Below are 26,542 nucleotides of genomic sequence, written 5' to 3' on the forward strand. Positions count from 1 at the left end.
GCGAAGTCGATTGAGCCATGTCCGTCTGTCCGTCCGTCCGTCCGTCCGTCCGTCCGTCCGTCCGTCCGTCCGTCCGTCCGTCCGTATGAACGCTGAGATCTCAGGAACTATAGCAGATACAAAGTTGAGATTAAGCATGAAGATTCTTGAGGTCCCGGGACAGCGCAAGTTTATTACAGCATCCTGCCACGCCCACTCTAACGCCCACAAATCGCCAAAAACTAAAAGTGCTGAAATCTCAGGAACTATTGCAGTTAGAAAATTGAAATTCAAAAATTATAATCTTTAATTGGCAGCGCATCTTATAGTGGTACTACTATCCGGCCACACCCACCCATACGCCCACAAGGCTCAAAAGACGGTTTTCGGATTTTCTAGAAAAGCTGATATCTCGGTAACTATAAAAGATAGAAAGTTCGGATTCAGCATGTAGGTTTCTATTATGCTCCCAATGCGAATTGTTTTTTTTCGATCAAGCCACGCCCACTCTAACGCCCACAAAACCTGAACAACCAAAAATGCAAAAATCTCAAAAACTATAAGAGCTACATACTTTTGTTTAGGATCACGTATTTAGGAGATGCCTTTGCAACTTTCCATGAACTTGCATCCGGCCACGCCTACTCTGACGCCCACAAACCGCGGAAAACTGTGGCGTCTATAATATTATTATGAATGCCTTTGTTTGACCTTGTATAACTTATTTTTGTTAATATCTATCGATTTACCAAAGATTTTTCAAATCGGAACATTATTTCGCTATTTATGAAGAAATTAAGGTTATAAGGCCTCACATGGGCAGTGACGTCACTATAAGCATACTCAACATACTTCCTCTGAAAATAGGTGGCGCCTTGTGAATTTCCACTAGCAAAATAATATTTTAAAATTTTGTAAAACAGTAACGGGTATCTTATGGTCGCGGCACTCGACTATAGCGTTTCCTCTTGTTTTACATCAATATTTATCTCTCAACTTCAACAACATCTGTCATAATTTGTGTAATGCCCTGCCATTTGGGATTGCCAGCAATAAGTTGGAACATATACGATCCTGTTGGAAAAGGGGTCTTCTCCAGCATTTTATCACTTAAGACCATTTTTGATACGATAATATCATGCTGAAGGTGGAAAATACAAAAGATACATTAACTTCTGTAAAAATAGAGAGCAGAATACCCACATTATAAGGACAACTGTGATTCGCATTAGTAAAGTTGACCATTGCGTCGTGTACTATGCCAAACCAAGGAAATCTTTTCGGATTTCGGATGTAATCACAGAAATCTACAGTGACATTGTACATGAAGGGCCGATATCCACTGAATTTTCTAAATAGACTTAGATTTAACTGAAATGGAAATATTAGTAAAGTAATAGCTTCGTATTGGAACTGGAAAGAATCGTACAAGCACTTTCTTCAATGGTAGCTGATGCATCTTGGCATGAATGAATACTCCCACTTCTCCACGACCCAAAACCTTTAATTCGCACTGCGAAAAGTCGCAAAAACTTCTATCGTAACACTCGCATTTTATATTGGTAACTTTGAAAAGAGATTCTGAGTTGGTGATTAAAGTTAATGCAATAAAAAATAAGGCTGTGTTTCCCAACATTCCGAATATCGACTTCATAGTCACACTTTAAACTGAGGCTTCACCTCTACCAAACATGGTATTACGTACCTATTCAATTCTAAAGAAATTTGAGTTTAATTTACCGAAAAAATGAATAATAAGCGGAAAATATTAAGTGTTATTGAATAATTTTATGTACTTATTCGAATAGGACCGTTTATATATATAGTATCATTATATTTTTTAGCTTTTACATTATATTTTTTTAGCTATACATTTAAATTATTCACAAATTGCGTAATATTTGAAAATATATCATGTTTTAATTTGGAATGTCTGTAAAAGCTTAAAATTTATTTTATTCAATGAATGTGATCTTTAAAAGAGGATTCCTATATAGGATTAGCAATGATACAAATAAAATAGATACCTATTCAAAAACACATTAAATTTAAGTGAATAAACCTTAAATACAGTTTTGGCTATTAATTTCGGACAACACTTGTCTGGAACAACGTCATTGGAGTGCCTTGAAGTGGAAATATTATGAAGGAAAAGGCGCACGAGAAGATATATTTGGGAATCTGTGAGATATATCAGACTCTTTGGTCTGGTCAAACGTCATACGCACATCGATCGTCGCTTGTGAATTGTCGAAAGTCGATTGTTGATTCTCGAGACCCGTGGCGCCCACCGACATCCGCTGCTCATGTGCTCATATGGACGAGTGATTCACAGAGATCTCTCGGAACGGATCTCTGGGGGCTGGACACCGAGATGTGGGCTGGTCCAATACCCAAATACCAGTGCCGGCAAGTGTGTGAGTGTACGAGAAGTATGTCTGATCAGGCGGAACGGAAATATGAATGAGAGATAAGCGGACGCGCCAATTCTTAATCCCATTTCAGTTGTTTTAGGTCAGTAAAGCAGAATGCAGAAGTAGTGTGGGAGAATTATATTGACTACTAGTGGGTTAAAGAATAAGTACATATACTAATTTGTATTAAAATGTAGTACCTAAGAGCTCGCTCAGTGTAACACAGCTTTGAAGTTCTTTGTCTGGTTTACTTAATAAAATATATCTTAAAATCGAATGAGATTTTTGGGTTAGGTCAGTAGAGAAAATATGAATAACAGTTAAAGAATTATACGCAATTAATGGTTTATAATGCATTTGCTGATAACATAAATATATAATTCCCTTGATAGGTCATAAGAAATTAATGGAAAAATTCTTGCCATTAACCTATATCATGAATAAAACTGTGATAAATGGAATATAAAAAGTGGAAAAGCACATATAATAATATCATGAATAAATATTGTATACATAAGTTTTTCAGTAGAACCGATATATGTATGTAAGTTCCCATATGGCAAATCACGATGATCCATTTTTACCCATTTTCCCAGAATTTCCCCTTTTGTTAAGAATCATCCAATTCAGAATTGGCCATGAATAAGTGTATATAGTCTAAAGACTATATCTAAACTCTCGTGCGGGCGTCATCATCTTTATATTGATTAGGCGATTGGATTGATAATCAAGTCACCTGTGATTTTTTGAAATACCAATCGTGAGGTGCAAGAAATTTAATTGAGTTCTTGAGTTTCCATTTAAGTTCACTGCGATAATACTGATAATGCGCCAAGTGATTCATTGAGCTAGAGAAACGGGTTGGGTATTCCCTTTTAGACTTTGAACTTGTGCCACCGAGAAATGGAGCCCCAAGGACTGACCTTGGACTCTACACTGGCAGAAATATATGTAATGCCAAGGCCAGCCCCCGAGACCCACGGGACGTGCAATTGAGCAGCCTTTTGAAGTAAGCTATCCAGGTGCTTACTTCGAATTCCTACGTACTTGAATGCGACACTGAGAGAAATTAATTTAGAAAAACTACGCTTCTTAGTTCAGACGATTTTTAATATAGAATAATTATGTAAGCTAAAAAAATGTATAGTTTTTTATTAGGGTTTTTAAGGACTTATTTGTAAACATTAGACTGCACTCCACCCCGCATTAGTAAATATTATTTGAAGATAATAATTATATATATTTATTTATTTATATTTATTTTATACTATATAAATTTAAAAACACTCAGAAAATGTTCTGGCATTTTTAAATTACCGAAAATAGCAAATTGTTTTACCACCTATGCATAAAATGTAAAGGGTACTCAAAAAACTAGTATTAGATTTTTCCCAGTTGACGTCTCACTGCAGACGAGCTCTTAGCCTCCCACGCGCCAGGGCCAACAGAGAAGTATAGTCCTGGGGAATTACGCCCCCGGAATCTGAGGAGCCGCGTCCCAGTCGCAACCTTGCCCAAAGCCGAAAGTGAGCAGCGAAAAGTGCGTGGGCTAAGCATAGATTTCGTATGGCCGTCCCTTTTGCACTCTGCCTATCTCCGTCGCTGTTCGCCTTTCTTTCTTTATTTCTCCAACGGTTTTCGCTGCTGCGTGGGACTTTCATTCATGAAAATTTAGCTTGAAAGTGGACAGCTTGTGTATATAAAAGCACGTTGTGCTGGGTCTTTACCTAACGGTATATTTGATGTAGGTATTTGTGTTTCTATATACAGCTGATGCAACGCAGGCGCAGCAGAGAGTTTTGTTGTTTGTGGAGAAATTTTTGCACGCGCCGCATATCCTTGAAATTGTCCTTCCATGCGATTTCAGTATATACATATACATATATACAAATATCCTTGTGTGAGGGCCTTCTTTTTGGGTGTAAATATCAGGGTCATGGTTATAAAATTAAACATTTCATGGAGTCTCCAAAATAACGGTAGCTTTGGCGAGAATTTTTGCAGGAGCTTTCCATGCACAAAACACAGCAACTTCATTGATGATTCCGATTCTTCTGGCTTCCATAATTCCTTATCGCTCTAACTTAGTGGTCCATTAACTTTTGCCCGCAAATGGAGTAATATATTAACTGCTCAAAAGAGAGTAACAATAAAGTAGGTGCAAGCGAGAGGGAGGAAATGGAAGTGGGAGGAGGGAGTTAGAGAACGAGAGAAAGAGAGCTAGTTTGGCTGGCGATTTCAATGAATCAACACAAACCCATACATTTTACTTTCCACACGCACACCACTGCACAAAAATATCAATGAACTTTACACAAAACTTTGTGAGCGTATGCATCTTGGAGAAATAGTCAAAGTACCAATGTTGAAGAGAGAGAGAGAGTTGGCTAAAGGCAGGTGAGAAAATCGAGATACGAGCCCAGTTGGGAATAATTTATTTTTATATTAAAAGTGCAACAAATATGATAAAAATTATTAAGGTCTTCATTCAGGCAAGTAAGTAATTGTTAAAAACGAAAAACATTTTTTTTAATTTAAGCTCACTATTAAAAATTTGCCTGTATTTTCTTCATAATTTACTAGAAACTGGTTAGCTAATGCTACTGTGACTGTGACTCCTCGTGACTGCAAATGCAGTTATATAGAAAATTGTTAATTTAAAATATATGAAAAATTTTCTTTCCTTATATTACAGTGTTAATAGTTAATATTTAGCAAACTACATACATAGCAAATAAATATTTTAACGGACCTGAAAACTAAGAATTGCGAAATAATGGGAATTACTTAGACATGTTTCTGTTAGCAAATAACATTAATAAATACTAATAAACATTAAGATTTTTTAAATAAATCCTTCAGCACAAAACATATTAAAAAAAGATTTGATTACTGCATAATTAGATATTTTTTAACTAAATCATTTAATTTTAAATTATTGGTAAAATTAATATCATGTTCGGTAATTGCGATTTTTATTTTTTTTAATTTACAGGTAAATAATTTCATATACTTTTTTTTATAAATTTCGTTTTTGAAAACTGGGTTAATTGTATATGCCAATTATAAGAAAATTCTATTTTATCCCATAACTCCACCAAGAAAATTTCCTAGTGGGTCGGCTGTGCACTGACTCTTGTTCACCTTTTGGAGATTTAGAGAGAGAACTTTACTCTCCTCTCTGGCTCTCTTTAATGTACCTGTGTGTGCGGGTGCGTTCTACCTTTGAATGTGTATGGGTGAGCTGGTAAGTACTTGTTTCGGAATCTTTCCGAAGCTGTTATATTTAAAATTTATTTAAAAATATATTTATTTATTTTAAATGAGATAATAATATTGTGTTTTTTTAACAGAAAATAAAAGCATTGTTGTTACTTAGTTTTTTGCTCTTTAAATTCCGATGAATAATTGGAGAGGCAGAGAGGTAGAGAGAGAGAAAGAGCGAGAGAGCGTGAGAGCGTGAGAGCAAGTGCAAGTGTGTTTGGAGAGCGCAGAGTCTATTTAAGCAACCCGCGAAGCGCGTTTTTTGTTATTGCCCGATAAATATTCACCCGCGCTGTGCTCGCTTTCCATTCAAAAAAAAAAAAAAACATCAACACAAAATATGGATATTTGATAGGCACAAAGTAATAACCCAGTAGAAACCTATTTGTTTGGGGAAGTATTCAACGATTTTCGGATGTTTTTAATTGCTCGGCGACAGGTTTCTCTCTCCGTTCACCGCACGTTTTTTTCATTCGATTCGGAACGGTTGTTGTTGTTGTTTCAGTGGAGCACACCTACAAAAAAAATACAAAACCACTCACACACGAAACACACACGGTTGTGATTTGGCGCGCTCTTGTGTGCGTGTGTACATACAACAAAAGGAAAAAAGAAACGAATTTCGGAGTGCAAAGAAACAAAAAACAGCAAGCGAGAAAATCGGAAAGCCAAAAAACCAAAACAGTGCAAGTTACAGTTTTCACAAATCAAGGAAAAACGAGAAAATTCCCTTTAGATTTCGAAGATTTTCGTTTGAGAGTGTGCGTGTGTGTGTGCAACAGCAACAAATACCAATACCAACGCATAACTAAGAAAGAAGAAGAGAAGCAGCGCGAAGCAGAAGAAGAAAGATGATGTAAACTTTGTTGTAACGAAAAAGAAAAAAGAAAAACAAACGCGTAAAGCAGAGAGAAGAGGAAAACGGGAAAAGTTGTACTTCGAATTCTTCCAATCTTCGAGTGATTTTGAGAATTCTTCAAAATGCCTGAAACAGAGCAGGAGAGTTGCAACAAGGAGTGGCTGCAATCGCAGCTGCGATCCCTTGACTCCAAGGAGCTTATTCTTCTAGACTGTCGTGGCTCTCATGAGTACAGTGAATCCCATATCCGGGGCGCCGTCAATCTCTGCATCCCCAGTATCGTCCTGCGGCGTTTGGCACTTGGAAAAATTGACTTGGCCTCCACGATCAAGTCACCAGAGCTCAAGGAACGTATCCAAACGGGCTACAAGCTCTGCTGGTTCATCCTCTACAATGGCGAGGGCGTGCCCGGCCAGCATCAGGAAATCGCAGGAGCCGGGCCGTTTACCGTCGCCATGGACTCTATCATCAGCATCCTGCACCGTCGACTTAAGCAGGACGGCTGCCGAGTGGTTGCCCTACAAGGTAAGTCATCTTAATGTGATTAAAATTATTCAAAAAGAAAAACTGGATTTGAAAAGTTTGTAAAGCAATCAGGTAGTTACGCGACAGGAACTAGACATTAACTTTTATAAAAATACAAACGGTTGTTTTATCGATAACATTCAAGATTACAAATCCCATCCATTTGAACCTAGTTCTATCAATTTATAACGAACTTTATGGAATTTATTCATAGGTGTTTTAGCTTACTATTATTATAAGAACACAAAAGTTTGTAAGAATTAAAGATTATTAGCTGAAAACCCAAATTCTAACATGAAAATAAAACAGATGAAATCATAATTTAAAGCCAAATGATTAAAAGTCACTTTAAACCTCTTCAAAAACATTGAAATGGTTATGACAGCCTGGCATGTTAAATAAATTCATAACTTCTATATAAACTTTTGTGAAAATTGTTAATTTTAATTGGAAATTGCCACTTGTTTAAATGGTGCCAGTAAGCCCCAAAGAATTCTATATTTGTTGATCATCATTGTGGTATCAGATTCTTAAAATACCTGATACTTGCCAACACCGACCATAAATCAGCCGCGCACATTCCTCTATCCTAGGCCTAACAATATCATAATTTATTTATTTTTACTTTCCCAATGTTGTTTGCGGAATTTTTAGCCCGAAAACCAAAACAAAACAAAGTCGAAAGAATATAATTAATACAAGCAAGCTATGCCATAAATAAACATTTGCTTGGATTTTTTTTATAATTTTCTTTTTTTGCGGAACTACGTGCCGGGGGGAGGGGCCAAAATGAGAAATGCAAAAAAAGACGGGTAGGAATGAATAATGTAATTCGTAGAGCTGATAAGGCTAGCGCCAGATTAGATTTATATTTTTAGTCTGTCGTCTGATCTTGTTGAGTTTTTGTTCTGTAGAGAAGTCTATACTAGATTGATTTCACCTTCCTGAACTTGTTTTCGGTTGACACGATTTTGTTTGATTTTGATTGATGGAAAATTATAATCGCTAAAACTCATGGTTGCTTGTGATTATTGCTTTATTTTGTTAGAGAGAAATATACCTAATATATTAATAATGCAACCTATTTAGAAACCGTAACCCTACGCATCTGAAAATATAAAATGTTCTTTAATTTTCTCTTCGTTTTTGTCACGAAACTTTATGTTAATACAATGGTTTGATTATTTGCCTTTATCACAATTGCAGGGCAATCAATATTAAAACGTGCACATAATGCCAAGTGAGCGATATCGGCGGATATATATCCAATATGCTCAGCATTCCTTTCCAATTATTCATTTTATTTTTAAACACAATGCCTCTCCTTGATTGCCCCATATCAATTAAAAGGCGATTTAAATATAAATGTGCTTTAAAAATCATTTGGCGTTTTACAAACACGTTCGGAGATTAAGGAAGTCATAAATAAGCATCGATTCTGTCGAAGCTTTTGAGGTCTTCCCACTATTGTTGGCCAAATGATTCTTCCATGTTTTCCCATAGATTTGTGTCATTCCGAAAAATGACACAATTGCTTTTCAGACTCGAGGCTCCCATGACTCAAAGCCACATAAATTGTCATATATGCTGCTGCTATACATATAAGCCTGCTATATAGTCAAAATATATACATAATTATCTGACTTGACTGACTGACTATGGCTTCGTTTTTATTTTTATCGTTTCAATTTCCGCTCGCTTACAAGCTAACCAGCAATATTTTTTGCTTTTTACCCCCTGAAAAAGCTTTACGCACGTTCTGCTCTTCCATTCAAACGTTTTTGTGTGTCCGTCTGCTAATATCGCAAATTGACAATAGAGCGTCAACAAATGGACCGGCTTTCCAGCCTCCTCCTCCTGCTCCATCTGTAACTTTTCTTTGTTTACCGATTTCATTTCGAAAGAAATATAGAACTTGAAAGACCAAGAAATTAGCATAACATAAGATTCCTTCTCAACTATGACGTCAGGCAAGGGAAATGGAGATGACACGCCACAGAAAGAGATAGCTAACTGAGAGCATCCTGCTCAGGTAACTACCTGTGCTCAGGTAATTAAGAGAATTGGTCCCGGAAAAATTTTATGACCGGCAATACCAGGGAAACACCCAAAAAAAAAGGAACCTCTTGACATTTGCCAGAAGAACAAAACGAAATGCGAATGAAAATGGGAATAGGAATAGGAAAAGGAGGAGTTAACAGCGTGAAAATCCAGTGTCACCTTTTAAAGGATTCTATTGTTTTTCCGGCCTGCTGAAGTGGCCGCTTTGTTCAGCCGTTTTCCTTAATGATCACGAAATGGTAAATGAATTCTTCGACCTGAGGGAAATATTTTGAATGGAAACATTTACGAGCCACCGACTTTTATTGCATTTCCCGAAACATACCAATAAAACCAATTTCTCAATTTGGCCAAGATGCGAATATTGCTTTAACGATTCGCTTTTAATGATCTGGAAATAGTGAAGTGAATCACGGTCGTACCTTAAGAATAACCGAATTCTAAATCAATTTCACAATTCTGCCGCAATCCTAAAATGATTTTCACATTTCGGTGGAAATCGTTGGCCGGGCTTATCTTATCACGTGAACTGGGGTTGGGCTTGTATGCCCATGCAAATGCACAAAAAGCAGCTGTGTATGGAGGAAATTGTGGCATATATACAAATATATATATATATATATATATATTCTGTATTGGTATGCCAGTATTTATTTGTGCTTGGAGGATATCTATGGCTATTGGTTGTGGTTACGATTAGAAATGGGGCAGGAAGTTTGGGCTGGAAAGCAAACGGAACTGGGGCAGGTTTGCAAAAAAAAAAAAACACGGGAAGGAAGCACAATGCGGAAGCCACTAGGAGGATGTAAATAATGATATGTTTAAGAAATATTTAGTAAAGAAAATGTAACATAGTTAAGGAAAAAATCAAAGTCTGTCAGTGAAAGTAATATCGACATCATTTTATCAATATGAAGAACAGTGGGCATCATGATTCTTTGTCATTTTTAAAGCTTTTCGACTTCAGATTTTAAATTATTTTCTTATGGATCTTTCCCTTAGAATCCTTGAATACAACACCATGTTGCATGTCCATTACAGCTCTTTATGTGCCATTGCCTAATGGCCACTCTGTCTAATCCCTTTTTGAGTTCTGGCCAACAGAAAATCTCCGGCTAACAGCAGGCCAACCAACCGTCGGTAATCAGCTTAAGCTGCCCGAGCAAAATTGGCCAAGAAGTTCTTACCAATTCTTGGGTACAATAAAGTTTTTCCCCTCTCTTTGTCACTAATTAACCTTGAAATTCAATCAAGTCCAGGCAATTATGCGGTCTTTGTTAGCCTTTGATGCTGTCTCTTTTTCTCTCTGTTTCGCCAAGCCAGAAGCTGTCTCATTTTTTCAGATTCAGGCTCAGGACAACGATGAAAACTTTATTAAGTCCCTCGGCAGCATGGAAAATGCATAATGCATCGCGGGCAGATATGGATTCAGCTTCAACTGGCGACGTAAAATTCATTTTAATTAAATGCCACTTTGTATGCATTTCTCGGAATTAAAACAATTAAGATGGGGCCAACTGGGGCACCAACTATATAGGATAGAATGCGAAATGTATATATGTTCTCCCTTACACAGCTAAGGTCATGAGAATAGTTCGCCGTGAGCTATGTTTAAGTTTAAGATATTCTTAAATAAAAGTTAAAGGAGAAATCAAGGTCCGTTGATCGTTGATGGACGCAAAACTAAAATACAAAACTTACTAAATTTGTATTTATGATATATATTTTTTCGTCTGCATCTGCACTTGAACATACATGCGGACTCATTGCTTTAAAGTGCAGCTTATGTATCGTAAACTAAGCATTTCCGTTGACGGAATTTAATTCAATTAGATCTAGCAGAGTTCCAAACCAGCGCGGTGATCGTGGATTCTCTTCGAGGGAGTCAATGAACGATGCATGGATCTCTCTCTGGAGACGGAGACTGGGGAACTGGGAAACCGGGAGATCCGCGCGATGAGAGGGAACTTGAACTCGTCTGCTTTATTTTCTGTCTTCTGCCTTATTTCGTATGTTTTTATGGCCAGGCGGATACAAAGCTCCGCTCTGTTGGCAGCCGACCCTTTTATAGAGATTGAACTCGAGCTGCTGCGCATGCGCCATAAAAAACCACTTCGCGTCGAGCCGCCTGCATTTCCACAGGCTTTTCCCAACTGGCTTTTCTTCGACTCTCCGATTCGGAGTGTTGTTTGCCTCATTTGCTGTTTTTAACGAATTCGTTGTTGTCGCTTTTTGTTTGGTTTATTAGTTTTTGGCCGGGTCCGCTTTGATATTGTTTTTGGGCCCCGACGATTTTCCCAAATGTTTTCCACTGCATTTTCTCTTTGCCAATTCAAATATTCACGAAGTACAGGGGGACAACAATGTATTGAACAAGCAGTGACTACTATCTCTATTTGTAGTTTAACACTTTCATAACGCTGTACATATTGAGGTTCTACTGTAGAAAGTTAGGTAACACGTGGCACACTCCCAAGGCCAGCCGAATGGACCGCCTCTCATTACGATTTCATGATAACTCATCACAAAGGCGGTTTCTCCCAAAAGCCACCTACTCCTCTGAGTTTTCTCACCCCCTTTGGCACCTCCTCCCCTCTTCTGCTGATCCATTGAGGCAACACTGCCAACTGGTCTGCCTTCACCGAAAAAAACAAAACTCAGCCACAACAGCCAGCTACAAAAAAGACACTAAAATAACTGAGAGGCTAAGACAGTTTACTCGGTTGCCCACCTACGTGCCAAAACGCCGTTGGGCCAAATTTGTCTGCGGATACAGTGGGCTAGAATGGGTCATGGAGATCATGTGCTAAGTAGAGGTGTTCTCCACTGAGAAGATTAAAATTATACTACTCTTGGTATTAATTTGATAAATCTAATCCATTTTTAAATTTAAACTCAGAAATGAAATTAAAATAAGATGCTTTCGGACATTTGTACTTGTTAGTTACCATTAGCGTTCATCACGGACTAGTTAATTAGTCGATTTAAGAATTAACGTTTAAAATTTAATCTACAAATTTATCGTAATATCACTTCAAAATAATGAACTTTAAGCGAATAGCGAGTGAAAATAATTTATTACTGCATATCATATGGGACAAGTGTCCACTGTGCTTATCGAATGTACTTCGTTGGCTTGTTTTTTGCGTTTTTTTTTGTTTTGTCGCATGCCCACATGCAAAGTGAGCCGAAAGACAGTCGGACATCTTTCCAATTGGAGTTGGCGTCAGCATCTTATAAAGTAATCACAGTTTGCGGCAGTTCGACAGAGAGGCAGGATGTGGAACAGAGGGAGCAAGGGAGACAAGAGCAGCATTTGAGAAACGGGGCGTTGGATAGTAAATGTGTGCAAAAGGGAGAGGAAACAGTTGGTCGATCTCTTTTGACTCGCAGCCTACGGCTAAAAGATTTTAAATGTTGTTTTTGCCGCTAGTAGTAGATTTGGGTCAAAGTTTGTGTGGGCTGTAATTGTAATTAAACAGGCGTTGAAAATGGATAACTAAACTAGCGGCTAACGGCGAGACCCACATCGAAGAAAGCCTCGCAGAAGGCTGTTCAGCATTTTAGCAACCTAACTACAGTGAAGCGTTGGTATGCTTTATTTAAATATTAAATATTGTCAAATGAGACCTTGTGGAATGAGACTGTGTTTGCAACATTCCAATGCTGGCAGTTGCGGGGAAAACATCAGGGTAACAACAAAGTACAGGCAATAACAAAGACTTCCGGTCAAAGTTGTGCGGGCGTATTGTCTCTCTTTCTCCACTTACCCCATACTCTCCACCTACTCTCTTCTCGCGGCTTGCATACCTCAACGTTCAACGGAAGTTTCCAGGGCGCATATAACATAAACACTCACACGAGCTCTCATGGAATGGGAAACAGAAAATCAACGGCGCATTGCAAATATGGAAGAATGTGAAAGAAGGAGAAGAAGAAGAGGAAGAGGATGAGGGAGGAGACGCGCTTCCCTTCATTCAATTCTTTTTTCTTCATTTCTTGGCGGGGGACGACGCGTAAAATGTTATATTCTTGGAATTAGCAAGCAGGAACAAAAAAAATACAACAACTTCAGCCTGTCGCGCAAAAAGGAAAGCCACAAAAAAAAAAGAGGAGATGAGAGCATCATGAAATGAAATGGAGCTAAAAGTTGTAGTCGATGCGCTTGCATGCATAAATCTACAGTAATAGCAACAACATCCCAGAGAAAAAAGAAGAAACAGAAGAAGAATCAACAGCATGAACGCATTTCATCAAAGTGCAAATTAGCAACAGATTCCAAAACGAGAAGAGAACGAGCCACAAACGGCAGTCGGAGAATCGAAAAAGGGTGGAGAAGAACCAACAAGAATGGGAATAGGCTGAAAACGAAGCCAAGTGAGATATACGGGCTTCGTGATTTTTCATGTAAGGGGATTCAATTTTATGATTATATTACTTATATTGAAAATGTTTTCAATGATCTTTCAGAATTATCTAATAAGTAGATATCTCAGTTGAAATATTTAAATTTTAAAACTGATTTTGTTATTTAAATAGAGCATTTTATATTCGTTACACAGCCTTTACCTTTCTCAGTTTTTGCGTCCTTCCTCCTTTTCTGAATCGCAATGTCTGTGGGGTTTTCTTTCTCTCTCACTCCCACTACCGGTAACTGCAGCAGTATTCTTGTCCCCTCGACAATTCTTTCCTTCTTGCTTCTCTTATTGGACTTTTGGTCTTGTTAGAAGAAGCAATAAACTTCTCCAACTGGAAGAAGGCGCTGAAGAAAGGGAAGCACTACCTCTCTTTTGGAGGTCATTTCCTATTTGTAAGATTAAAATACAAAAGAAAGCGAATTGAATGTCGTTTGCAATTTGAGAAGAGTTTGGAATTTTCTTCAATTTTAGTATTCTACAAAGGCTTTCGATTTCATTTCAATTTGGACTACAGTAACTATAAGTTATAAGCAACTTTAAGCTGCAGCTCAATTTGGAGGCATAGTTATAATGAAAAATATATGTGTATAGTAAGCTTAAAAATATTCGACATGTAAAATAATAATAGTGTATACGAGTTTACTCTCTTGTGTTGTTGTGACTCTCTTAGCCGACCCTAACTGTGCTGCTATTCATCTGGTGCACATGCAATATTTATAAAATCCCTGGGACCTCCCCCGCGACATTCTGTTTTCATTTCTTATATGCCTTTTTGCGTTTTGGCGCTTTCTGCATTTCAATTCCAAATGAAATTCAACGCACGTTGCTTGTAGTAGGATAAATGCTACCGTGCAAATGCTGCTGTCGTCGTGGCTGTCTTTTGTTATTTGTCCGCCCAGCGGGTCGCCTTTGCTTCGGACATCCCAGCGGGTGGTGGGGGGTTTTCGGGGGCTAAGGGGATTGGGGACCCAGTCTTGGACCAAAGTGCGTTTTACTTTTTTATTATTATGCAAACTTGAAGCTGTCTTTCAAAGAAAAAATCAATACCGGAAAATACAGTCCAACTTTCTTGGGTGGAGTTTCGAAAAAATGTTTAAGTGCCTTTATGGTTTTGGTAAATTTAAAAGTAAATGAGAGTTTATGTCTTTATATATATCGTACAAGTCTTCTATTCTAATAATTACTTCACATATTTAAAAAAAAAAATCTACTATAAAAAGGAAAAAGCTGACTTTATTACGTAAAAAGCATTTTAAATTCTGATTGAAATCCTGAATATCTTAGCATCTCTCCATTTCCTATATTTATCTATGCCACAACTTGTTGCATCGCCCAAGGCAGTGTAATAAAGTAATAAAGTTAATCCCCCTGCAATTACGGAAAGCATCGCAAAAAGAAGAGGCAGCAGCAGAGGAAGCAACAGGAAGCTGCACATTAAACTTGACCCATTTGCACAGCTTCGTCCCAAAAAGCCGAAACCAATACAAACGCACTCGCAGGACACACACTCACAGTTACACACAGCGCTGGTTTACTTCAATTATCCTGGATTGGTTCGGTTTTCCATTGCCAGATACGAGTTCTCCCCACGCAACGTTGCCGAATTTCGCCACCACTGACAACATTGTCTGTTGCCATTTTCAAACAAGTACAGCGACTATATAATTAATTAATAATGCGGCATCCACAGAAGTCAGAAGCCAGAAAAAAGGATCTGTGTGTGCACTGAGGAAAATAGGTCTTTATTTTGAAGTGATAAAAAGCATTTTTATTACTATAAATATAAAGTATTTCTAAATTCCCTTAAATTTATCCACAATTTAAGTTTGAAATTCAATTTCCTTGGTAACAAACTTTCTGTAAAGTGTGGCATAAGGACCCGAAATGGATCCGGGGGCAGTGGTTCGCTGCCAAAGCTGCGGCTTCCTGCTATTTATAGCCCACAGCTCCCCAAGGGATGAAGTTGGCCAGGACGGAGAGAGGATTGTGAGGGGTTGGGAAATTTTCGGGGCGTGCCTAGACCAAAATTAGGTTTTTGCTTATTTACATTTTGATTGATTGGCTTACGCAATTTGACATTTTGCCAGCGACCCGAGCACGGATGCCAAAGGTAATCCCCGGCACCCGCAATAACCCACAGAACCCCTTCCTCATCCCGCTCCCATTAGAGGGTCATTAGATGGTTGTCCCCCAAAAATTTATGGAACACAAGGTGAGGCTTTCACTGAGTCTGTTCAATTGTTGACTAAGCGTTAAATTTGTGTGTGTGTCTGGGCAGGGAAATTATGTAAGCGGGAATATACGAGTATGTGCATCTGGGGAGTACTTGAAGACGATTCGAGTTCTTGGGCAAACAGTTTAGCAGAGAGGCAAGTTTAATTGCTGAATAACTCATCAAACAGAGAGGAAGAGAAAAGCTTTAACAAGTAATTAGAAGTTGGGCAAATGGGTGTTAATATGGTATACAAATTGTTTCTTCAATAGAATTGCAATTTTGTACTGTATAACGAATAATATTATCTCTTTGGTGTCTCTGGCAGTAAAAGGGCAGTAAGGGTAAAACTATATCAACTATGTACTTCCATAGATATGTAAATCTCCTTTCATTAGTGACGTTTCCCAAGCGAAATTCCTGTGATGTTCATTCAGCTTTCGTCACTAATCATAGCGTGCCCCCTCCCTTGGCTCCTCTTTTCCCACATGTCTCATTTGCAACTATTAGCTATTAGCCCGTACAGCGATGTAGAACGGATGCCTAACTAGCTTATTTAACTATCCACTCAGACAGTGAGTGAGTCCGTATTGAACGAGTGACTAACTGATTAAGTGAGCAACTGATGCGGTGACTAAGCTCAGTCCATCATGTCGGCGGCATTATATTCTCCTGTTGCTTGCAATGCGGAAGTGGCAACAATGGCTGCGAAAAGCTAAAGAAAATATAATGTCGCTTATTTGATGGAGGCACTGGAAGAAATAAGAATGGGTAATAGTGAGCTATAAGGGCCTTATATCTGTAATACTTCTCAGACTACAACTGCAAACACTCCAAAGAAAATGAATACGTTCTAAAACAAATTGAATTACCCATAATAATGAATAAATTGAAAGAAGTTTTCAGGTCTCTATCCACTTTAAAATCAAACATTATTTCTCTCCGTGTTGAAACCAATCTCACTCTTTGGTTTGCTCTTCGTAGTATCCCCTCTTCAATTGCAGCAAATTGAGTCTAGAAAAAAATAACGTAAAACTTAATTGAATGCATGAATGAATGAATGAAATGGAATGAAAATGGACTTTAACTACTTACGGGGTCTGGCTCATTTTCCATGCAAATATGTTGTCGTGGGTTGTTGAGCAAATAGTTGCGTGCAAAGTTGCCACTTAGGTTGCCTCCGTTTTTCGCCTTCTCTCTTTTGGCTTTCGTTATTACGGGTGGGTTCATTCATAAAAGTAGTTTTTCGTTTCGAAGGCGGCTTATATAAAAGAAAACTCTTTCACTTTTCCACCCACACAATCCCAAACTTGCTATGTATATAGGTATATGTAAGAGTATATGTACATCAGGTGCAACAGCAGCATAAAAAGCTGTGTGGCAAGGTTTGCGTCCAGGCTACGCATACATATTTATTTTTGTTGATTTTTAAGAGGTCTGCCTTCGCTTTTTTTTTATACATATTTTTTTTTCACTCCATACAATAATATTTTCTTGTGGGCGAGGCATTTATTTAGAATTTTGTGTTGTTTGTTGCAGTTGTTACGTTCATTTTTGGTTTTATGGCCGTGGGCGGGGGATTTTCAGAGGCAAGTTGCCGGTGTGGGCGACTCCCACAGCAACGGCAACAGCAGCAACCAGCCTCGGTAGCTAAATTCATCAGCAACTGTGACTTGAGCTCTGGATTTTATATGTATTCTGTAGTATTTTTTTAAGCCGATTCGGCAGTTACGTCAAGTGCCACAGCCAGTTGAATGGCCAGGTACAGTGAAGCAAGAATGTAGGGGATTGAAAGTTAATGGGCAATAGATTGGGATCATAATTGAAACATTCTTATAGCCCGAATTCATATTCATTGACTAATTAGAAGTAAATATAACCCAAAAAAGGAGGCAAGTTTTTAATTAAATATTCAAAGCTTAAGCAAAGTGAATATGGTAATCTATCTTTCACGAGGCAGTGCCAGACTCTTTTTGATTGATTATCTTGAAACTTTCACCGAATCAATAATTCGAGAGTGCCCTTCAATATCCACCGGCCTGCCATGCCCGGCTCACCTGCTAAATGCCAGGTAACTTTGAGGTGTTCTCATATGCAAACGCCGCCGTAATTTCCGCTTTTTACCTCCGACGAAATGGCCAAGGGCAATCCAAGTGCAGCCAAAGTAAACGTGGACGTCTGACATTTGCAAGTCGCTTTCCGTGTCTCTCTCGTTCCTCGCATCAATCAATCATGTTGTAATCAATCAACTTCCGTTCTTTAACACGAGTACAAGTAGTTAAAATGTCAACGCTTTCAGGCTAAAACAAGAAAAGAGGAACACGAACGAACGGCAGTTGATTAAGAAATTATTCTCGTCGGCGGGAAAATGCAATGATTGGTAAATCAACGATTCCTTCTTCGAAATAAACGCAGGCGGAAGTGGCAGACATTAATATTTTTCTCAAGTTTTTTTTTTGATGTTTTCTTCAACTTTTCCTATGCACTTTGTTTATGCCAAGCTGGAAAAAATGCGGCTCCATGTATAAGCGCAAGGAACACAAAGAAAAATGTTTTTATTTTTGAAATTTGGAAATTAGATAAAGTTCCAAATAGAAATTCAACGTAATTTAAAGAGTAAGTAATAGTTTAGTTGAGAAACCTAAACTTCAGTTTTCACTGTTTAAGATATGATTAAAACGAGTTTTTATTCCTTCTGGATATTATTATTATAGAAATCAGAACTGCAAGATATAGAATACTAATAATCTAGATTCTTAAATTTTTCCTCAGTGAAAGACATAAAAAATTCGAATTTTTTTTTGGGAAGAAAGAGGAAAAATGTAAACAAAATTGGGGCCACGTTGGATGGGGGAAGAACACACGCACCCGCCCACATCGATGGAAGATACTAAATGCTCTATATGCATATGGCTAATGGATATGGGGGCCCCAAATGGGACTCGCATTATGGTTGCCGTTGTGTTTTACGGCTCTTCCTCGTTGCTCGATGCCCGTTGCTCGTTCCTCCGGGTCCGTTCCTCATTCCTCATGCCTCATATCTCATTCCAGTTGAAATCGAAATGGGACTGACTCATTGACAAATAGCATTGAACTGCAGGCGTTGTCTCGTGGTCTGGTTTTTCATTCATGCCAGCACTCCCCATTCTGCCACCCAGCCAGCACACATGCGTTTGCCTGAAAATATATATGAACGGTATATAGGTACTATATATTTATAGTAGCCGAGTATCTGAATATCTGGCATTGTGCAACGACCGGCTGAATGCATTTGCCAGACCAGAAAGCACCAGATTCGAACGACCTGGGTGCGAGTAAACAACATTTACCCACCGCCGCACACATTGCGTATGCGTAATATCGATTTCCTCAACTCAAAAACTCCACCCAGCACGACTAATGGCTGGCAATCCCAATCCCTACGACAAACAATTTGAAAACTAACAAAAAAAAGTGGAGCCACATTGGAGGGAATGCGGCTGAAGAATTTATGCGCCGAGAGTGATTAAAAAGGCATTTTTAGGCTCGGGAACTGTTTGAGATAATGGGGAAATATGTAAAGTTAAATAGCTTTTAGATTCCGGAAAACAGGCTGGGAAAATATACAAACAGTTTAAGCTCCGGAACATGTGTTGTGTTTTGGAATATTTTCGAGATTGCTCTGACTGGGAAATGAAGTTCGAGATTATTACATTGCATATATCTATATTATTATCATTTTTAAATATTTAACTTTGAAGTTGTATAAAAACTTAAAAAAAATCTTTGATTGTTTTTAGTAAGTAAAATATTCCAACTTTTATGTGAATTCTAGCTGCCAAAAAGGATTTTAATCTCTATTTTTACTTAGTAAAGAAATATTTTTGGTATATTTTTTTTCCTTTTATCCTGTTTATTATATAATAGATTACAGTTTCTTTTAAATAAAAAGTTTTACCTCAAATAAAGGAAAATATCTTCCAAAAGTTATCCACATCCAAAGGCAAGCACATCGCATTTCCTTTGATTTTCTCTAAAAAATTCTTAAATCCATTTCTAAATTCCACGGAAAACTTTCGAAAGCGACGTAAACAGAGCCTTATAAATAGATATATGGGGATGGAAATGTGCGCCGGGTGCCGTTTTCCGCTGCATGCATGTGTTCAACTTCCGGCTTGGGGTTTCCGCGGAATCCATCAATGGGCCAACCAAAACCGACGAACGTGTCTCGATTCGCTGGGGATTCGGACATGGATTCGGTTTTGGGGTCTGGTTGCGTATCGGGGGCTCTGCATCGCCATCGCCATCGCATCCAGTGTTCCACTTAAGGGATCTGCGTCATCTGAAACCGCAAATGAATTAAACAAGGCACACACTCGAAAAACGCCCACAGAATGGCAAACCCATACAAGGGCTACTCTCCCTTTGCCCCTCTTAAAAACACTTCTCTAACTGTTTTCATGCGGCAAAATAGAGAGACAAAAAGTAGAGAAACGCGCCTACGTCATATCCGTTGGGAGCAAAAAGAAAAAAAATAATAAAATGAAATAAAAAGGGGTGAAAGGGGGGTTTCGGGAGGGGGCTCTGAAGTGGTACCTGTGAATGAATAGCGCTGCGGTTGTGGGTGTGCGCGCTCGTATCTGAGTGCTCGTTGTATCTGCGGCACTGTTGAAACCCAGCGAAGTGAGCTAAAAGTTATTTAACTCACGTTTTGCCTTTTTTTTGCGGCCGTTGTTATTTTTTATATTTACACACGGCGATAAACAAAACCAGCCAGGCAGCCAGATAAGCTGGCAAAATGAAAATAGTAGAAAAAGGTTATACATACAATAATTAAAAACAAACAAATAAGAAACGCTAATGAATGAAGAGGGCAAATATTTCTAAAAACTTATTAACTTGGATACTACTTAAGCTGTTTGAAAATATTATTTTATAGCAACTGATGTGCTATGTTGAGTATTTGACAGAAAAACCGTTTATTGATTTATGCAGGAATCAAAAATTGACTTTAAAACATCAATAAAATTAAACAAACTTATAAAGTTCATGGGAGATAAATTTAATATTAATTTTTTTAACAGGAAACCAGATAACCGAATAGCTCAAAACTGAAGAGAGGGCACTGGGACAATAAAAAATAAATACTAAATTATTAGCCGAAAGAAAAACAATGAATAAGCGTAACAAATCGTTTAAAAACTTGTTAAATATTTTGTTTGGCAGTGTGGGGGCAAAGTGGATGAGTTGATTTTAAGTGAACAAAAAAAGTAATAAAAATATTAATACCCTCCAAAAAAAAAAAACAATGAATGAGCGGAACAAATCGTTTAAACCCCCAAAATTTGTCTACCTTTTCATATAGAAATAGCTTAAAAAATTATAAATAATATCAACAAATTTGGAGCTCTGTGGGGGCGAGGCTGATGAGCTGATTTAAGTGGGTTGCTGGCTTAGTGGTTCGGTGGTTCAGTGGGTGGTTTGGTGGTTTCTTCTTTGGTGGTTGCTTTCATTCCTGGTGTGTGTGCTGATGCTGATGCTGCCAAAATCCGGTTTTCTAACAAATATGAAATATACTCAAAAGCTGCTTTTTTTGTTTGTTTGTATTTAGTGTACGCTTTGTTCAGTTCAGCAATTTGTTGACGCGTTTTTTTATTTTCAAGTTTACATTTTCAACGTTTTGAAGGTCGTTTCCACTGTTATTCGCGTTTGTTTTTGTGATTTTGCCTTTTCTTTGTCTTTGTTTTGTGTGAACTCATCAATGAAACAATCTAAACACAAAAGCACTCACAAGTGTGACACAGAACGTGACAAAAAAATATAAAAAAGAAAAACTATAAAGATATAGATACTAGCACTCACCCATATATGTGTGTGTGTGTGTGTGATTATGACCCATATGAGGGCAGAACAAGTGGAAAACGAAGGGGAAACGATCGCCATATGGGCAGATATAAATATATACGACAGTTGGGTTTACAATAGGGAAAGTTACCTGTAATTGAGGGTTTGAAAAGTGTTAGTAGTTAAGGTTATAATAATAATTAATAATAATACAAATATATTTATATCTGTGTAAACTCAAATTGCACTTATAGGGTGTGCAACTGTCCACTCAAAAATCACTCTTCATGGCTTTAGTATCAATGATAAATGATGAAATACTGCCGGGTGACCATCTAAACTTTAAATTATATACCTCAAACTTCAGCGAGCTACCATTTTAGACAACTTTTAAATAGCCATGACAAATGAAAAGCTTATTCCCCCGATTTCTTCCGACATTTCTAACCCAGAACCCAATGATGATGGCCAGAGTTTGTTTGAGGAGGAAATTGCTATCAAATGCAGTTTGCTATGTCATACTGGGGATTGATATCCATGGCCATGGCCGCGTCGTAATCGTTGCAAAAATAGTCTCCCTCCCCCTTTTCGCTTTTCCTGCTTTTCAATGCGGCTCTATCTTGGTCTATTTTTAAAGTTCCGCAGAAAGTGGAGATTGAGTTGGAGGTAGAGTAGAGTGCGTATACCACCCGTTGTCGGGCCAATAGAACGATAATAAGTGAACTCTTCCGTTTTGTTTTTCATTCAATTTGCTGCTTTTTTGCATTTAATATGCGGCAAGTAGAAAATTGTAAGCTTCCGTTTTGCGTTATGCTGATGAGCAGCCCGTTGCCGTTTGCCTTTTTTGATGACAATTCCCATACCAATCTCAAGCTTTTAAATTTAGAAACAGCATTTCCGTTGATACGGCCAGTCGCACTTCCGTTTCCAATTGGAGTCAAAGAAGATCTCCATTACGTCCGGGCAGCCGAGCAGCCCTTTTCACTTAGTCTTTCCATCTTTCCCTCTTGTTTTTTATGAATGATTCGCTTGCAAGAATTTCACGCATACTTGGCTTAGGTTGGGTTAATAGCAACAACATGTCGTGTGAGTAGGTGTTGCCTTACCAAAGACGAAAGACCAAAAAGCTACACTTGGCCAAGCATAACGAACGTCGAATTCCAGTGGCCTCAAATGACATGCTGGCCAAAAGAGCCAGCAGGAGGATTTTAACGCTTAGTTCAAAAAGCATTCTAAAGTTTCCCCCTCTCTGTTTTCTTCTAACTTGCAGATGGCTTCAACAGTTTTCGCCAAGCATTTCCGGAATGGTGCGAGGATGGTAGCCAGGGGCACAACAAAGAAATGGAATCTAGTCGCAATGTACAGACCGATCAGTTAATGGGTCTTAGGTAAGTCGATCATCTTTATTATCAAAGTAGAGCATGCATAAAAAGGAACACAAACTTGAAAGAAGATAACTGAAATCTCTGTTGAAATAAATGTTTGTGAGGGTGAGGTCAGCCACAGATCTAAACTGGACATCCAATAATCTTTGTTATACTCGGGTATGTCCGAGAAATATCTTTTTCTGAGATATGTTCGGGAACCCTAACACTATTTCATTCATAAAGAAAACATCTTATAAAATCCTCTTTTGTGGACATTTAAACTTACCTCTGTCTTCTTTCCACAGATCCCTTCGCATTTCCACAACGCATTCCGATTCAGCGTGCAGCAGTTCGGCAGAGTCGTCGGATTGCGAGAGCACCGGCCACCACCATCATCACCATCATCATCATAATTTTAATGAGGCGCCCGTGGAGATAATTCCGGGACTTTTGTTCCTCGGAAATGCCTCACACAGCTGCGACTCAAATGCATTGCATAAGTACAATATTAAGGTGGGTCTTTACCGCTTTAACCATTTAAATTAATTACTAAATGCTTTAATTTTCCTGTTTTAGTATGTCCTGAATGTGACACCAGATTTGCCAAATGAGTTTGAGAAGTCGGGCATCATCAAGTATCTGCAGATTCCGATCACCGATCATTATTCGCAGGATTTGGCCATGCATTTTCCAGATGCCATTCAGTTTATAGGTGAGGATTTTCATATTTGTAAAGAAGTAGATCTTATCTTAAGTTCTATGATAAAGAACTGACTTAGTTGCAGTTTTTATGGCCTATGATATCATCCTGTTTTGTCAATTCATAGCTAATGCTCTGTTTTTCCCCCCAAATTTACAGAGGAAGCGCGGTCTGCGAACTCGGCGGTGCTGGTCCACTGCCTGGCCGGGGTTTCGCGCTCGGTGACCGTGACGCTCGCCTACTTGATGCACACCCGGGGCCTGAGTCTCAACGACGCCTTCATGATGGTGCGGGACCGGAAGCCGGATGTGTCGCCCAACTTCCACTTCATGCAGCAGCTGCAGTCCTTCGAGAGCCAACTGCGTCTCAGTCCCGGTGACGAACAGGCGATGGACGAGTCCGGAATGATGGGCATTAGTGTGAGTCTGGGACTGGGTCCAGCATCCTCCAGCTCCGTGTCCGATGTGCCCAGTGTGGTCACCTCGCGTTGCGGACGCGGATCGAAGTTCTCTTGCAATTGCATTGCGCCGGACTGTAAATGCATGCAAACCGGAGGATTTATGGCAGCCCATTTGGCCAAGGCCACTGGGGTTTCGCCTGACTCTGGCATCGAGTTCGACCGCTGGACCCCGTCCTCGGACACGGGTCTCAAATGAGAACAGCTGGGCGGTAAGAGTTTCGTGCTGCCGCCAAGTCAGGAGATCCTAGCAGCAGCCGTCGCCACATCGCCGCCGCCCATCTGTCTGGCGGTCAATCCGGATAACATGTCGCCGGCCAGCACTACCAGTTCGTCCACATCGACCACGACCACTGCGGAGGCAGTATCCGTGGTGGAGGTGGTGCAGCATCGCGATCAGGAAATGGCCGAGGGGAACATCGAATCCGGTGGAGAAGGAGATGAGGAGGCGGCCTAATGGTCAAAGCCTTTCCTAACTTGGTTTTCACACACACAAATAAAACAGCCCTAAAAACCCATACATATGAGCCGCTTATTAAATAGGGGTACTAATTCAAACTTTAAAAAGTGTACAAAGTCTTGAGGAGATACCCAACGTACATATATTAATTAATACCGCATAAATAAATTAATGTTTAGTACATTTTTAAGGCAAAGAGCAAACAAAATCCAATGTTATCCACACAAGCAAACCAACTACAAAACTAAAATATATAAAATATATTTATATATACGCAATGTACATGTTTGTATTTAACTCCTAAGCCAAGTCAAGAGAATATATATATATATATATATATATATATATGAGAAAATGCCGAAACAGAAATAAACAATTGAACTTTAAACAGTTTTTCCAGGCATATAGTTTTATTTTTAGTTTTAAATTTTACTAAAACTCGAAATCGTTTATAAATGTAAACTTTGTTAGTTGCGGAGCGACAGGCCGCTAATATAAATATATAAACCTACCACTTAATTACCGAATGCCAAGTCATATAAGTGTAAAGTGAACTAAACTCTAAACTCCCGAATATCGAAGAATTTTTAAAATTGAAAAGAAAACAAAAAACACTAAAACAATGAAAATAAAATACAAACATTTGCACAACACAAATAACCACAAAAAAGAGAAAACTCTTGCCAAAAGCGCAACATTTTTTATGGTTTTTTAAAGGGTGGTCTAAAAACTAATTTAAAAAGAAAAACAGTGGATAAGACCATTAAAGTTAAAAGATTTTAGAATGGATTGAGAATTTGTCTAGAGACAGTAGTAGGAGAAGGCAAATTATTTTCTACAAATGTTAAAGTTGGAGAACAGCTAGAAGGAAATAAACGAAGCGATTAATTTGTTATGTAATATGAATAAAGTTGAGTGTCAGCTGTTTTCCAGTCAGCCAAGTTGGTACAAAATTTTATCAGGTGACGTTTCAAGAAACAAATAAATGAAAAGCCAACCAAATCTTAGGAATGGTTTAAATGTAATAGAAAAAAAACACGATTACACAAGAAAAACTAAAATAATCCGAGAAACTTTTTTGGAAAAATAAGGCTGTGCGCAATATAAAAACAATATATATGTAAATGTAGAAAGGAAGCAGAGATTTAATACAGAATTTGATATAAAACAAAGGTTGATAAGCCAGAACGGATTGGTTAGTTGGATTTATACGATGGTGAACAACTTTCTTTGGCCCAAGGCTAGGAGTTGCTACTAGCCAAAGCTCGACTGATTCGATTTGATAGAGACGGGGAGGGTGATGTGCTGATGTGGTAAGTGCAAGTTGTCAGAATATTCTAAATTTTAAAGCTCAGGAATTAAGTTGCAAGAGTGCGATATTAGTATGCTTTGAAAAAAATAAAACAAAAAACCAAAATAAAAACATCAAAATACGTTCCCCATACAAGAGTCATGTCCACTTTAAACAGATTTTACTGTAAAGCAACCAGAAGTTGAATGGGCAGCTAAATACGGATAGAAGTTCCTGTTGAAAAGGAAGCTTGCTAAGCTAGTTGCTCTAGCTCCTAAGATTTTGCAAAGGAAAACCCTACGATTTTGAACGAGCTTTCCCAGCTAAGCGCCAAAAAAACTGGGAACTTAATAACTTAAGCATTGAACACGTTTAAAATGCCAATTTAATGTTGAAAGCCTCAGTCAGTATGAAATAAATAAAAAATAAATACAATTATTAAAGGCATAAGGTACATTTTTTAAAAAAAAACCGCAAAGATTAAACAAGGTCCCAAGAAAACCCGTAAATAATTATGTCTCGAACGTTTTGCCAGTTAATAGTTAAGATAATGGAAAATGTATTAAGAAATGTTTGCTGATCCACGTGACAGATTCCAATTTTTTAAACGGCACAATGAGATCCACACTTTTTACAATCGAATGCGAAAATGCGAAATGGAATCGAAATTTGCTGCCGGGCAGCACATTTGTTGCCCATGCCCACCGAAATG

At 38.3% G+C, this 26,542-nt stretch overlaps 2 protein-coding genes across 2 annotated transcripts; one reads left to right on the top strand and one right to left on the bottom strand.

Annotated features, from left to right (window-relative positions):
- Positions 1-964: 964 nt before the first annotated feature.
- On the bottom strand, positions 965-2,276 carry LOC108108401. The gene is made up of 4 exons (XM_017216454.1): positions 2,204-2,276; positions 1,409-1,560; positions 1,183-1,350; positions 965-1,120 (listed from the first exon to the last, which is right to left on the bottom strand). The coding sequence occupies exons 1-4, from the start codon at positions 2,274-2,276 to the stop codon at positions 965-967; spliced, it is 549 nt and encodes a 182-aa protein (XP_017071943.1).
- A 3,637-nt stretch (positions 2,277-5,913) lies between these two features.
- LOC108108516 (dual specificity protein phosphatase Mpk3) lies at positions 5,914-24,817 on the top strand. Its single transcript, XM_017216586.2, has 5 exons — positions 5,914-7,041; positions 22,826-22,943; positions 23,228-23,435; positions 23,499-23,634; positions 23,782-24,817. Exons 1-5 carry the CDS (start codon positions 6,639-6,641, stop codon positions 24,276-24,278), a joined length of 1,362 nt encoding a protein of 453 aa, XP_017072075.1. The 5' UTR covers positions 5,914-6,638; the 3' UTR covers positions 24,279-24,817.
- Positions 24,818-26,542: the final 1,725 nt, after the last annotated feature.

This window comes from Drosophila eugracilis, unplaced genomic scaffold, assembly GCF_018153835.1.
Source record: "Drosophila eugracilis isolate 14026-0451.02 unplaced genomic scaffold, ASM1815383v1 contig_2154, whole genome shotgun sequence".
Lineage (NCBI taxonomy): Eukaryota > Metazoa > Arthropoda > Insecta > Diptera > Drosophilidae > Drosophila > Drosophila eugracilis.

Excerpts from the sequence above, each read along its gene's own strand:
- LOC108108401 (XM_017216454.1), bottom strand. The coding sequence starts at position 2,276 with ATGTCGGTGGGCGCCACGGGTCTCGAGAATCAACAATCGACTTTCGAC. Across the intron at positions 1,561-2,203 it reads ACAAGCGACGATCGATGTGC|AATCTCTTTTCAAAGTTACC; the intron begins GTATGACGTTTG and ends TCACCAACTCAG. Across the intron at positions 1,351-1,408 it reads TACCATTGAAGAAAGTGCTT|TTAAATCTAAGTCTATTTAG; the intron begins GTACGATTCTTT and ends TTTCCATTTCAG.
- LOC108108516 (XM_017216586.2), top strand. The coding sequence starts at position 6,639 with ATGCCTGAAACAGAGCAGGAGAGTTGCAACAAGGAGTGGCTGCAATCG. Across the intron at positions 7,042-22,825 it reads CCGAGTGGTTGCCCTACAAG|ATGGCTTCAACAGTTTTCGC; the intron begins GTAAGTCATCTT and ends TCTAACTTGCAG. Across the intron at positions 23,635-23,781 it reads AGATGCCATTCAGTTTATAG|AGGAAGCGCGGTCTGCGAAC; the intron begins GTGAGGATTTTC and ends CCAAATTTACAG.